At 36.3% G+C, this 15,440-nt stretch overlaps 1 protein-coding gene across 1 annotated transcript in view; it reads right to left on the minus strand.

The window, feature by feature from the left end:
• SKA2 (spindle and kinetochore associated complex subunit 2) overlaps positions 1 to 15,440 on the minus strand; it is a 41,157-nt gene that overhangs the window by 15,281 nt on the left and 10,436 nt on the right. The window contains exon 2 of the mRNA XM_059380586.1: positions 6,856 to 6,942. Within this exon, the coding sequence (XP_059236569.1) occupies positions 6,856 to 6,942 (87 nt within the window). The remainder of the gene's footprint in view (positions 1 to 6,855; positions 6,943 to 15,440) is intronic.

A 15,440-nucleotide genomic window follows, 5' to 3' on the forward strand; every position in this document is an offset into this window, starting at 1 on the left:
GGGCAGATGAACCATGAAAGACTGTGGACTCTGAGAATCAAACTGAGGATTTGGGAGAGGAGGTGGGGTAGGGGGATGGGTGAGCCTGGTGGTAGGTATTAAGGTCACATATTGCATGGAACACTGGGTGTGGTGCATAAACAATGAATCTGGAACACTGAAAAAATAAAAATTTTTTAAACAGAGCAAAATTCATGATTGCAAAGAGCAACAGAAAAAAATAAATAAAAATAATAAATAAAATCTTAAAAAATACAATGAAAGAAAAACCAATACGTGAGCAAAAAGCTCAACACAGTTAAGTCTTTTAAAAGAAATAAAAGGAAACATGCCATTAGTTGTATTATAAATTTAAAAGACCTACAGTAAAAATGCTCAGAAAAGCAAATAAAATTATCTTTCTACAAGTGAAGAACACAGTAACAGAAGCTTGTAATTTACTGTATCTTTATATCTGATTCTATGTAAAATTGTTGACTTTTATGCAGAACTACTGATAGATTCAAAATCACAGTATAATAAAGATAAGCAGCTAAACAAAATTATATGTATGTATGTGAATATGAATATACACACACAGACACATCATAGTGGTTATTACACAGCAATGTTCACTGAGCATTTATTGCCACTATCATCATGTAGAGCTATTAGAAGTTAGTAAAGTGGTTGTTTATTTTCCTGTTCCTTGGTGTTTATATATATATATTTTATTTATATAAAATCATTAGAACTATGTCAGTGAAATCTACAAACATTAAGATCATGGTTTTCTTCCTAAATGTCACATACAATAAAGGGAGTTACTGGATAAATATTTTAAGTGTTTGAAGTTAAAGTTCTTCAAAACTTGACAGAGAATTACCATATGATCTAGCAATTCCACCTCTAGGTATATATATATATTGAAGAACTGAAAACAAGGACTCAAAAAGATAAACATATACCCAGTATGCAAAAACACAATACCCAGAAGATGGAAGCAACCCAACTGTTCACTGACAGGCAAATGGATTTTAAGAATGAGATATCAATAGATAGATAGATATGATGGAATATTATTCAGCCTTAAAAAGGAGGGAAATTATGATACATGCTACACCATGGATGAACATTGAGGACATTACATTAAATGAAATAACCCAGCCACAAAAAGACAGAGTCCTGGGATCCACTTAGATAAAGTGGATCCACTTTAGACTCCACTTAGATAAAGTACCTAGAGTAGTCAAGTTACTACAGAAGAGAGTAGAATGATGGTTGCCAGGGATTGAAGGGAGTGGGGAATGGAGGGTTATTGTTTAATGGGGGCAGAATTTCAGTTTGGAAAGATGAAAAAGTTCTGGAGATGGTCATGATGGCTCCATAACAATGTGACTGTAATTAATATAACTGAACTGTGTACTCAAAAATGGTTAAAATTATACATTTCATGTCACATATATTTTACAATGGAAAAACAAACTAAGAAAGTAAAATACTACAACTGCTTTGGAAAGCAATTAGGCAGTTCCTCAAAATATTAAGCAATATTTAATATTACCCAATATTTTAATATTACCCAAGCTACTCTTGGGTATAAAACTAGGAAACGAAAGGAAATGTCTACACAAAAACTTGTACATGAATGTTTATAGTAGCATTATCAAAATAGACAAAAGGAGAAACAACCAAACTATTAACTGATGAATAAGAAAATATGGCATAGCCATACAATATTATTCCTATAAAAAGGAATGAAGTGGGGTGGCTCAGTCCGTTAAGTGTCTTGACTCTTGATTTCAGCTCAGGTCCTGACTTAGGGTCTTGAATTCAGGTCCCACAGTGGGCTCCACCCTGGGCAGGAGTCTACTTACCAAAAAAAAAAAAAAAGGAATGAAGTACTGATTCATGCTAGAGCATGGATGAACCTTTAAAACATTCTAGTGAAAAAAGCAAGACATAAAAGGCCACATATAGGGAATAGGGATGCCTAGATGGCTCAATTGGTTAAACATGCCTTCAGCTCAGGTCACGATCCCAAAGCCCTGGGATCAAGTCCTGCATCGGGCTCCTTTCTCGGCCAGGAGTCTACTTCTCCCTCTGCCTGCTGCTCTCTTTGCTTGTGTGCTCACTCACTCGCTTGCTCTAACAAATAAATAAATAAAATCTTTTTTTTTATAAGGGCCACATGTTGTGATTCCATTTATATGGCATGTTCAGACAGCATATCTAGAGACTGTACAGACAGAAAGTAGATGGTGGTCATGGCTGCACAACTCTGTGAATCTAAAAACCATAGAACTATACATTTTTAAAGGATGAATTTCATGGTATGTAAATTATAGCTCAATAAAGCAGTTTTTTTTAAAGGAAACTTGTATAAGAGAAGAATAACTGAAAGTAGAACAAAGATGAGGGATAGAAGGTGGAGGAAAAGTGGAAGCACCATATGAAATGTTTTCTACTTAGTACCTGAAATATATTGACTCAGATGAGTCCTGTGGACAGTCATTAGGCAATATCACTGGACCAAACTGGTTGGTTGATCTTCAGTCAAAGAGAAAAAGAGGAAAAGACAAAGAAAAAGTCAACACACTTAAGGAACTAAAACAGTTCAAACTATACTCCCACAGAACTCTAGGATTAGAATCTAACAGTAAAATCTGAACATTCACAATGATTTCCCAATTTTATGTAAAATGTTATTTTAAGACTACTATGAAAAATTATATACTAAAAAATTGGACAACCCAGAAGAAATGGATAAATTTCTAGGATTTTCTACTCTTCCAAAACTGAATCAAGAAGAAATAGAAAAGTTGAACAGACTGACTACTAGCAATGAAATTGAATCATAATCAAAAAATTCTCACTGGGGCGCCTGGGTTAGTGTAGTTGATTAGGTGTCCAACTCTTTGTTTCAGCTTAGGTCATGATCTCAGGGTCATTACATGGAGTCCTGTGTCAAGCTCCATGCTCAGCATGGAATCTGCTTAAGACTCTCTCATCCGTGGAGCAGCTGGGTGGCTCATTAGGTTGAGAATCCAACTCAATTTCAGCTCATGTCATGGTACTGGGGTCATGGGATCCAGCTGCATGTCAGGCTCCATACTCAGCAGTGAGGAATCTGCTTGAGATTCTTTCTCTCCCTCTGTCCCTCCCCCTGCACTCATTCTCTCTTTCTTTCTCTCAAATAAATAAAATTAAAAAAAAAAAAAAAAAGACTCTCTCCCTCTCCTGCTCTCATTTTCTTTCTCTAATAAATAAATAAATCTTAAAAATAAATTTAAAACTCCCACCAAACAAAGTCCAGGACCAGATGGATTCACAGGTGAATGCTACCAAGTATTTAAAGAGTTAATACCTATTCTCCTCAAACTATTCAAAAAAAAAAAAAAACAGAAGAAGGAAAACTTCTAAATATATTCTACAAGGCAAAATCTACCTTGATACCAAAACCAAAACCAAAAAAAAAAGAAAAAAAAAGAACTCACTACAGGGCAATATCCCTGAAGAGCATAGATGGAAAAATCCTCAACAATGTATCAAAAACCACATTCAAAACCATATTAAAAGGATTATTCACCAAATAGTATTTATTCTAAGGATGCAAGGATGGTTCAGTAATTGCAAATGAATCAATGTCATGTATCAAATTAACTAAATAGGGAAAGGAAAAAAATCCTATCTCAATGTTACAGAAAGAGCATATTACAAAATTCACCATCCATTCATAAAAACTCTCAACAGTTTTTAGTTTCAAGAGTTTAAAGAGAACATAGCTCAACATAATAAAGACCATATATGACAAACCGACAGCTAACATCTAAGAGCTAAAAACTGAGAGCTTTTCCTATAAGCTCAGAAACAAGACAAGGATGTTCATCCAATCTTGCCACTTTTAGTCAACATAGTACTGGAAGTCCTAACCACAGCAATCAGACAACAACAAGAAATAAAAGGCATCCAAACTGGAAGAAGTAAAACTGCCATTATTTGCAAATGACATACTATACATTCCAAGAAACTACTGGAATAACTTAATTCAACAAAGTTAAAGGACACAAAATTAATAAAGAGAAATCTATTGCATTTTTATATACTAATGATGAAATAGCAGAAAGAGAAATAAGAAAACAATTCCAGGGGCACCTGGGTGGCTCAGTGGGTTAAGCATCCTACTCATGATTTCAGCTCAGGTCATGATCTCATGGGTTGTCAGACTGACACACAAACAGCCAACAGACAAATGAAAAGATACTCAGTATCACTAATCATCAGAGACATGCAAATCAAAACTGCAGCAAGACAACACCTTTTATCTGTCAAATTGGCTAGACTCAAAAGGACAAGAGGGGCACCCGGTTGGCTCAGTCAGTTAAGCATCTGGCTTCAACTCAGGTCATGATCCCAGAGTCCTGGAATCAAGCCTCAGGCCAGGTTCCCTGATTAGCAGGAGAGTCTACTTCTCCCTCTCCCTCTGCTGCCAACCCCACTTGTGCTCACTCTCTCTCAATAAATAAATAAAACCTTAAAAAGAAAAGAAAGACAAGGGGCGCCTGGGTGGCTCAGTGGGTCAAGCCGCTGCCTTCAGCTCAGGTCATGATCTCAGGGTCCTGGGATCGAGTCCCGCGTCGGGCTCTCTGTTCAGCAGGGAGCCTGCTTCCCTCTCTCTCTCTGCCTGCCTCTGTCTACTTGTGATTTCTCTCTGTCAAATAAATAAATAAAATCTTTAAAAAAAAAAAAGAAGAAAGACAAGAAATAACAAGTGTTTATGTGGAAGTAGAGAAAAAGGAACCTTCATGCACTGCTGGTAGAAATGCAAATTGGTGCAACCACTGTGGAAAACAGCATGGAGGTTCCTCAAAAAATTGAAAATAGAAATACCATATGATCCAGTAATTCCACTACTACTGGGTATTTACCCAAAGAAAATAAATAGACACACAAGAAAACAAAAACACTCTTAGTAAAAAGATGTATGCACACCTATGTTTATTATAGCATTACTTAGAATAGTCAAGATGTAGAAGCAACCTAAGTGCCCACTGATAGATGAATAGATAAAGAAAATGTGGTATATATGTACAATGTAATATTAGTCAACCATAAAAAAGAATGAGATCTTGTCATTTGGAACAACATGGCTGGACCTGGAGGGTATTATGCTAAATGAAATAAGTCAGACATAGAAAAATAAATACCATATGATTTTGCTTATATGTAGAATCTAAAAACCAAACAAATAAACAAAAAACCCCAAATGAACAAACAAAGTAGAAACAGAATGAGAACAAACTGGTAGCTGCCCAGGAGAGGGGGATGAGGGGATAAGCAAAACGGACAATGGGAGTACATGGTACAGGCTTCTAGTTACAGAATGAAAAAATCATGGGATGAAATGTACAGCATAGCAAATATAGTCAATGGTATTGTTATAGTGTTGTATGGTGAGATATGGTAAAGCTACAGTTACGGTGAAAATAGCATAATGTATAGAGTTGTCCAACCACTATATTGTATACCTGAAACTACGGTAACATTGTGTATCAACTATACTTCAATTAAAAGACAATGTCATTCAAAAGAAATGAAATCTTGCCATTTGCAACGACGTGGATGGACCCAGACGTGGATGGACCTAGAGGGTATTATGCTGAGCGAAATAAGTCAATCAGAGAAAGACAATTATCATATGATCTACCTAATATGATCTCCCCAGCAACATGGGGGGTTTGGGAGGTAGGGAAGGAAAAAATGAAAAAAGATGGGATCGAGAGACTCTTAATCTCACAAAACACACTGAGAATTGCCAGGGAAGAAGGGGGGTTGGGTTATGGACATTGGGGAGGGTATGTGCTAAGGTGAGTGCTGTGAAGTGTATAAGTCTGACGATTCACAGACCTGTACCCCTGGGGCTAATAACACATTATATGTTAATTAAAAAAAAAAAGACAATGTCTTTACAGGGGTGTGTGGGGGGGGACGACACATTATTTTAATTTGTACTTCTACCAAATCCAAAATAATTCTTAAGTACATAAAAATTTTCTTAAAACTATATGATATTTATCTGCTGTCAAAGATTTAACATTAATGCTCTAAGTAGTCAATTACTATTAATGACAATGCTTAAAAACTTGTTTGCTTTAAACAAAATTGTTGGGGTGCCTGAGCGGCTCAGTCAATTAAACGTCCAACTCTTGATTTTGGCACAAGTCATGATCTTGGGGTGATGGGATCAAGCCCCTTGTTGGGCTCCATGCTAAGCAGAGATTCTGCTTAAGGTTCTCTGTCCTCTCCCTCTCTCTCTCTCTGCCCTTCCCCCCAGTTCTCTCTCTCAAATAAATAAAAATATCTTTGAAAAAATTGCTTTTATCTCCATGGGCATGTGTACATGTAGTTATAATTTTATGGAACATAAATGGAGTTAATATTTCAATCAATCTAAAGTTAGAATAACTAAGTATATAATTTTATGCAAAATCACAGTTCATGTAACAAATTTATAGTGTATCATTGTCTTCCTCAGAAAATATCATAACTATCATAGTTTCTCCCTTCTTTTTAACAACCACTCTACAGGTATCTATATTCTCTCTCAGATTTCAGAGGCTTCCATAGTGGTTTATACCTCTGAATTCAATAATTCTTGATGATTAAGCATTAAAAAAAAGAGTAGCCACACATTTCCTTGACTGCAGGTATAATCTCTTGAGTATACTGTGACCAACCTTCTAAACATGAAAATATTTTAAGATTCTGTATATTTAGTACTTAATAATTTAACTTATAATATATTACTATTAAAAATGCTATCAGAAAATCTTTTAATAAAATTATCTGTTAAAAATAGATTTCTTTTGAGGTTACCTTGCCTGCTGTAACAGGATGATCAGTCTTGATTTCATATTCCAGCCTGTATTGAATGTAATCCAGATCAGAGTCAGCTTTCTGGAACTGAAGATCAGCACAAATAATATTTTTGTGAACCAAAAGACATATCAATAAACATGATACTGTTAACTATTCTTCTTTTTTCCTCTTTTTTTTTTTTTTTTAGTATTTCAATAATGAGAAATACACTAATTTGGTAAATATGGAAATAGAAAAGTACATAAAACCTCCATCATCTATAATACCTGTGCTCTATTAAAAATTTAAAAACTAGTTAACATTTTGAAAATGCATTTAAATGTTGAAAATGTTTCTCTATGCATCTCTCTTATTTTTAGAACCAAAATTAAGACACCAAGCAAATACTGTCACATATTAATACAAGAACTAACAATGGTTTCCAAAATTCCCAGGGTTGACAAACTCATCACTGAGGCAGCGTTTTTCTACCTTTGGTACGAAATGTGCAAGGTAAAACACAAAACAAATTTCTTTTCAGGGATACCTGCAATTTTACCATTATCTGCAACTCCATTAAACAGTGAACTACAAGTATTTGTCACACAGACCAATATTACAGACCTTAAAGAGACAGGAATTATACAAGGAAAGCTACATACAGTATAAGAGTAGCAATCTAAATTATCCCAGTTTACTGAACCTGGGTCCCAGCCTGGGACCTTGATGTGCAGTAAACCCCAAACAGAGAATAAAATACTCTATGATTACCAAAATTCTATCTTTACAACCAAAAACTTTTGGAACAGAAAAAGAAGAAAAAGAGACAGTTATTATTTTAAATTTTTTTCTAAGAATCTGAAACTGATTTGCATCTCTAACAGTAGAGTTGCCATAAACCAGAAAAATATATTAGGTCTTAATTTAAAACAGCACCTCAAAACAAAACAAATGGTACTTAAAATGTCCTTCAGAAAAGGGTACCTGGGTGGCTGAGTCAGTTGAGTGTTCAACTCTTGGTTTCAGCCCAGGTCATGAACTGAGTGTCATGGAATCCAGCCCTGAGTGGGACTCCAAAGTCAGCATAAATTCTCTCCCTCTTCCTCTGCCCCTACCCAAAATAAAATAAATAAATAAAATCTTTTTTAAAAAATGTTTTTCAAAAATGAAGGCTTTTCATTTGCTTATATAATTGTTAGATTAGATACTATGATTAAACTATCCAATAATTAGATTTCATTAAGCAGACTAATAATAACTACATATAGGGGTGCCTGAGTGGCTCAGTTGTGTAACTGTCTGATTTCCACTCAGGTCATGATCCTGGGGTCCTGGGATCAAGCCCTATCTCGGGCTCCCTGTTTGGCAGGGGAGTCTGCTTCTCCGTTCCCCTTTGCCCCGGCTCATGTGTACTCTGTCTCTCTCACTCACTCATTCTCTCGCTCTCTCAGATAAATAAAATCTTTAAAAAAATTAAGGGGCACCTGGGTGGCTCAGCTGGTTAAGCGTCTGCCTTCAGCTCAGGTCATGATCCCAGGGTCCTGGGATGGAGTCCCACATTGAGCTCCCTGCTCAGTGGGGAGCCTGCTTCTCCCTCTACCTTTAGCCCCTGCTTGTGATCGCTCTCTCTCTCAAATAAATAAAATCTTTAAAAAAAATTTTTTTTTAATAATTACCATATACGTACATGTATATATATAAAAGAAAATTCCTGGGGCACCTGGCTGGCTCAGTCAGTAGGGCACACAACTCTTGATCTCAAGGGTCCTAAATTCAATCCCAAATTGGGTGGAGAGCCTACTTAAAAAAAAAATTTTTAGGGGCGCCTGGGTGGCCCAGTGGGTTAAAGCCTCTGCCTTCAGCTCAGGTCATGGTCCCAGGGTCCTGGGATCCAGCCCTGAATCGGGCTCTCTGCTCAGCAGGAAGCCTGCTTCCCTTCCTCTCTCTCTCTCTCTGCCTGGCTCTCTGCCTGCTTAAAAATAAATAAAATATTTTTTTAAAAAAAATTTTTAATTAAAAAATTTTAAAAAGGGGCGCCTGGGTGGCTCAGTGGGTTAAAGCCTCTGCCTTCAGCTCAGGTCATGATCCCAGGCTCATGGGATCAAGTGCCATCCACCTCGGGCTCCACACTCAGCCAGGAGTCTGGTTAGCTCTCTCTCTCCCTCTCCCTCTGCCCCTCCCATCCTAAAATAAATAAATCTTAAAAAAAAAAAAATTTTTTTTTCAAAAAAATGGGCAAAAGAAGGGCATCTGTCTGGGTAGCTCAGTGAGTTAAGGGTCAGCCTTTGTCTCCAGTCATTGTCCCAGGGCTCTGGGATAAAGCCCCAAGTCAGGTTCCCTGATCAGCAAGGAATCTGCTTCTCCTTCTCCCTCCACTCCCCCTGACCTCGACTCATGCTTGGTCTCTCTCTCTCTCAAATAAAATCTTAAAAAAAAAAAAAAATGGGCAGATGACATGAACAGACATTTATCCAAGGAAGACATACAGATAGCAAACAGATTCATGAAAATATGCTCAACATTACTCATCATCAGGGAAATGCAAATCAAAACCACAATGAGACATCACTCCATACTTGTCAGAATGGCTAAAACAAAAAATTCAAGAAACAAGTGCTGGTGAAGATACAGAGAAAAAGGAACCCTTGTGTTGGTGGGAATGCAAACTGGTGTAGCTGCTGTGGAAGACGGTATGGAGGTTCCTCAAAAAGTTAAAAACAGAACTACCTTACAATCCAGTAATTTCACCACTGACTGTTTATCCAAAGAATACATAAACACTAATTCAAGAGAATACGCACATCCCTATGTTTACTGCAGCATTATTTATAATAGCCAAACTATGGAAACAGTCCAAGCATCCACTGATAAATGAACTGATAAAGAATATGTGATATATGGGGTACCTGGGTGGCTCAGTCAGTTAAGCATCTGCATTATGCTCAGGTCATGATCTCAGGGTTCTGGGATTGAGACCCAAAGCAGGCTCCCTGCTCAGCATGGAATCTGCTTTTCCCTCTCCCTCTGTCCCTCTTCCCTGCTTGTGCTTGCTTTCCTTCTCAAATAAATAAATAAAATCTTGAAAAAAAAGAGTATGTAATAGATAGATAGATAGAATGGAACATTATTTGGTTGGTCATGAAAAAAGAATGAAATCTTGGCATTTCCAACAACATGGACAGAACTAAAGAGTATAATACTTGGTGAAATAAGTCAATCAGAGAAAGAAAAATACCATATAACTTCACTCATATGTGGAATTTAAGAAACAAAACAAACGAACAAAGGGAAAAAAGAGAGAGAGAGAAACCAAAAAACATAATTAGTGAGCAAATACACTGTTACGGTGGGGGGGGGGGTGGTATGGGTGAAACAGGTGAAGGGTATCAAGCATACACTTTCATCCTGATAATAATTGAGTAATACACAGAACTGCTGAGTCACTGTTTTACACCTGAAAGTAATATAGACATGTATGTTAACTATGCTGAAATTTAAAAAAAATCTCTGTTCTAGGAGCTCTTAACTTGTTTATGAAACAGAAATTCTTAAACCTGTGTGTTTTGAAAGATTTTATTTATTTATTTATTTATTTATTTATTTATTTATTTATTTGAGAGAGAGAGCGAGCAAGCAGGGACAAAGAGGAAGACACAGATTCCCTGATGAGCAGGGAGCCCAAGGAGGGGCGCAATCCCAGGATCTGAACAGAAGGCAGACACCCAACCAAATGAGACACCCAGGCAGCCCCCATGTGTGTTTTTTAACTTGATATTTTAACTCTTCTTAAAGTTTAACTACCATAATCCCAAAGACCATTTAGCAATATCTTCTTTTCAAGATAGCTGTTTTAGCTATGGCTTCCTATAATACCTGGTGGTCCACAATGTATTAAAATCATCAAACAGGGGGGCGCCTGGGTGACTCAGTGGGTTTAGCCACTGCCTTCGGCTTGGGTCATGATCTCGGGGTTCTGGGATCAAGTCCCGCGTTGGGCTCTCTGCTCAGCGGGGAGCCTGCTTCCCTCTCTCTCTCTCTCTCTGCCTGCCTCTCCATCTACTTGTGATCTCCCCGTCAAATAAATAAATAAAATCTTTAAAAAAAAAATCATCAAACAGTATCAATAATAAATCGTTCCTGCTTTTAAGTAACTTCTATTTTAGCAAGATACCAAAGAGTGTGCTTCCAATCAATGATGATAGAATCAGCTAAATTTTAAAATATGTTTATAAACCAATTGTTAAACACAGGCACAACTAAAAATTACATAAATTTACCAGTAAACAAATTGTTAAAAACAAATACTCAAAAATTATAACTTCCCAATGATTTTACTATTATATATGCTCTTGAGATCCACCACATGTACATAATGAAAATACTATATCATGTGCTACTGTGCATGTCTTCCCAACTTCACTTTCAATCATGCTAGAAGCTTGCAAATGGCCAAGGTGGAAATATTTACACCAAGGAAATTGGAAAATGCTAAATTCAGGATTTCCTACCTCCTCCTCCCCCTAACTGCATTTATATGTACACTTCTGCTTTCAAAAAACTTTTTAAAATTCCATCCCCGCTTAAGTAATGGGCCCACATTTCTATTGGAAAAATATTTCAGAAGATAAAACAAATTTTAAACAGACTTTTAAAAACAGGGGGAGAAGGAAATGGGGAATTATCATTTAACAGGCCCAGAGATTGAGTATGTAAAGATAAAGAAGTTCTAGAAATGGGTAGTAGTTGTGGTTGTACAAGAATGTGAGTATACTTAATACCAATAAACTATAAACTTAAAATGGTAAATTTTCTTATATATATTTTATCACAAATACAAATTTAAAAAAACAAAGATGGGAAAAACAGCTTGAGATTAGAATGTAACTCTCTGTGAAGAACTGAACAGAACATTTCATGATAATACACAGGGGAAGTATTTACTTATCAGTGAAGTCGGTGGGCTTGGAAATAAGCAGGGACCCAAAAAATGCAATGTTGAAAAATAGAAAAACAATCAAGATTTTCAGAGTCCCTTCATTTTATAAATGACAAAATAGTCTAAGTGATTTGCCTCTAGTTCTATTTTCTTTTTCTATTTTCTTTCATTTATTTCTTTAACAGAGACAGTGAGAGGTAACACAGCAGGAGGAGTGGGAGAGGGAGAATCAGGCTTCTCCAAGCAGGAAGCCCGCGATTCAGGACTCAATCCCAGCACTCTGCAATCAGGACCTGAGCAGAAGCCAGAGGCTTAACGACTGAGCCACCCAGACACCCCTCTAGTTCCATTTTCATTACTATATTTTTTATGCAGTTTGATGAAAGTCTATACATGTTACATAGGACATTAGAGCCAATAAAAGTCACATAGATAGGGGCAGGGAATGTAAAGACTTCAGCTAAAGTTTTGTGTGTGTGTGTTTTTTAAGTTTCAAATCTAATATCACTGGTTAGTCCATTAAAAAATTCCCCCTGAACACAACCTTGTAGTATGATCCAGGAAAAAAAAAAAAAAAAGTAAAAGGATTGAGCTACTTGGTAGAAGTTCTAGCCCTGGTATCACTAACAAGTTATGTGGCCTTAGGTAAGTCTTCCATCTCTCTGGGTCTCTTCTACTAAACGAGAGAGTTGGAAATCTAAGGTCCCTCTCAACACTAATATTCTAGTATTTTATAATACCACATATAAAACCAAGTTTAATTTATCAAAATGTTAAAATTTAGAAAAGATAAATTTCCTTCTCCTAAGATATTAAAATGACATTTAAGTTTTGGATTTTAATGTTTATATTAAGAATTAGCTTCTACTATTTGTTTTCTCCCTAAACAAAGATGACTATTGATTTGGTTTCAGCTATATAGTTTCTGCAACCTGCCCATTGTTTTTCCCAAATACCAAAACCCTATAAGCAATATTGCACTACTCAGAGCTATTTACACAGCAGAGACAATATCGATAGGGTTCTAGGATCTGGACATAAACAGAAAATTTTTTAGTCACCTGGTACAAAATTTGCTGACCAAGTACTATAGTCTCCATAATTCATTAGCATCTGATTAAGTACACAAACCGATGTTGAAAAATTTCATTCACAGCCCTCTTCAGTTAGAAATTTGCCTCTTAAAGCCTAGTTAACAGTGAGGCTGCTCTTTAACTTTAGCTACCTATCTTATTTTTAGGAGCATTAGAATACTTAAAATAAAACTAGTGAATTTTTTTTTAGAGTTGGGGGGACAGAGAGAGAGCAAGAGAGAGAATCTTAAGCAGGCTCCATGCTCAGTGCTGAGCCCAACAGGGCACTTGATCTCATGACGCTGTCATGACCTGAGCCATCAAGAGTCAGACACTTAACCAACTGAGCCACCCAGGCACTCCAAAACTACTGAATTTTTTCAAAACCAAAGATATTCATATTTCAGAAGCCAGTTTTCTTCTAACTCAGTAAAAAGAATAAATGGAAACTTTTATACCCATTTTATAAGTGATAAAATATGCAATTTAGCTAGGAAAAGTCCATTGAGATCAACATTAAAGGCCCCCAAACAGCCAAATTACATTCTGCCAACTGGACATCCTTGGAAACAGACTGGGAGTGTAAGGAAGATACTACATAAGCAGGAAAAGAAATAGTTTAGGAAATAATTTTGACTTTTAGAGTATGCTACATATTGCATAAACATATAATAATCTGTCTATTATACTAGTTATTATAATCAGCTTAACGCTTTATACCACTCAACTATTTGGCAGCAAGGAGAAAAGAACACGGACCAACTTAAAAATACTTCCTTTTAACAAACAACCTACAGATTCTTACTGCCACAATAGCACTCCCTTTCCAAAGAACCAGTGCTCTAAAAAAAGCAAACACATCCTTATGTGAGCGAGTTTGCCTCAACAGCATCAAACCACAAAAAAATGAAGAAATATGGCAATCTTATTTATGATGAGAGAAGTTGGTAGAGATACATTCTAGACTTAGTAGCTAGGCTTAGAAATACATTTTCCATAGAAACATTATTTTAAGGGAAAACTTAATACTTCTAGATCTAGGTTAGCAATATTATCAACCAAAGAAACTAACACTTAACAAACCCACTCCTTTCTTTATATTCCCCTCCCTCCAATGCAGATTTACAAACACCTTTATCTACTCTCATTTTATTTTGTTCAGGGCTCTAGCTTACCATTTCACTTATTAGAATCATTTGTCTGCTTGATAGTGTCACCACTTGATTTCAAATGTTTTGCTTATAAGAGCCCTATCTTCCTTTTTATATCCCCTGGCTTTTAATATACAGCCTAATGCTCAAAGACAAAAAGGAATAGATGAAAGAACATTCATTCCTTTGGAGAACAATCTGGGAACCCAACCACCCTCTAAAGCCTGTTTTAAGAAATATGAAGAAAAAAGGAAAAAAGAAAGTTCCCAAAAGTTGAGGGCCACCCCAAATGTATACACAATCACAATTGTTTTTTGTGTATTTCTACTGAAGGGCTGAACTATTACCTAGTCTCTTCCAGAAAGAACACATGTCAATGCATGTCTTGAGCAGATAAGCACTAATATGCACAAGCACCAGGTTGCACATGTTATTTCCAGCAAATAGCAACATCAAAGCAGAAGTGAGCAGAAGCTTCATCAGTTCCTAATCTTCAGGCTTTTATGAAACAATTATTAGCACAGAACACATAAGCAAGCCCCTGCCTGTAAAAGATTGCTTTTATCAGTTGAATGTAGTCTAACTTTTTAAGATTTCAGGACCCTAGATTATTTGTTAATTGTGCTATGGACACATAAAGGACTACAGGGAGAGATTTTCATAATATACTGAACAAACTTGGTTTAGAAAAAATAGGGGCACCTCAGTGGTCCAGTCAGTTAAGCATCCCACTCTTGGTTTTGGCTGAAGTCATGATTTTGGTGCCATGGGATAAAGCCCCACATCATGCTCTGTGCATGGCACAGAGTCTACTTGAGACTCTCTCTCTCTCTCTCCCTCTACCCCTCCCCATCATGCTCTCTTTCTCTTTCTCTAAAACAAATAAATAAATCTTAAAAAAAAAAGTTAAATATATACCTGCAAAAAAATCTAAAATATACAACATAGATATAATATTCATAGAATTGTAAGGGGCTTTTTTCATTCATCTTCTAATTAAATTACATGTATGATAACTATTTAAAGCAAATTTTGTAAGTGCAAGTCACTCTTCAAGATCACTGCGGTTAGGGTACCTGGCTGGCACAATCAGTGGGACATCTGTCTTTTGATCTCAGGGTTGTAGGTTCAAGCCCCATGTTGGGTACAGAGATAACTTAAAGATAAAATAAATATTTAAAAATTTTTTAAAAAGGTCATTGGGGTTTCCCAATGCCTATAGAATTAACTCTAACTCTTAGTATAATTCTTCACAAGATGACATTAACATATTCACCACAGATGCTTCACATTTTACACCTCAGCCACATTGAATTTCACTGTCCCAAATATGCCAGGCTATTTTTTAAAATCACTGATCTCTAAAAGTGCCTGGCAAACAACACAGTTCAAACATTATACTGTCTAATATAGAGAGAATAATATATAGAGAGAATAGATTAT

This window comes from Mustela nigripes, chromosome 16 (genome assembly GCF_022355385.1).
Source record: "Mustela nigripes isolate SB6536 chromosome 16, MUSNIG.SB6536, whole genome shotgun sequence".
Lineage (NCBI taxonomy): Eukaryota > Metazoa > Chordata > Mammalia > Carnivora > Mustelidae > Mustela > Mustela nigripes.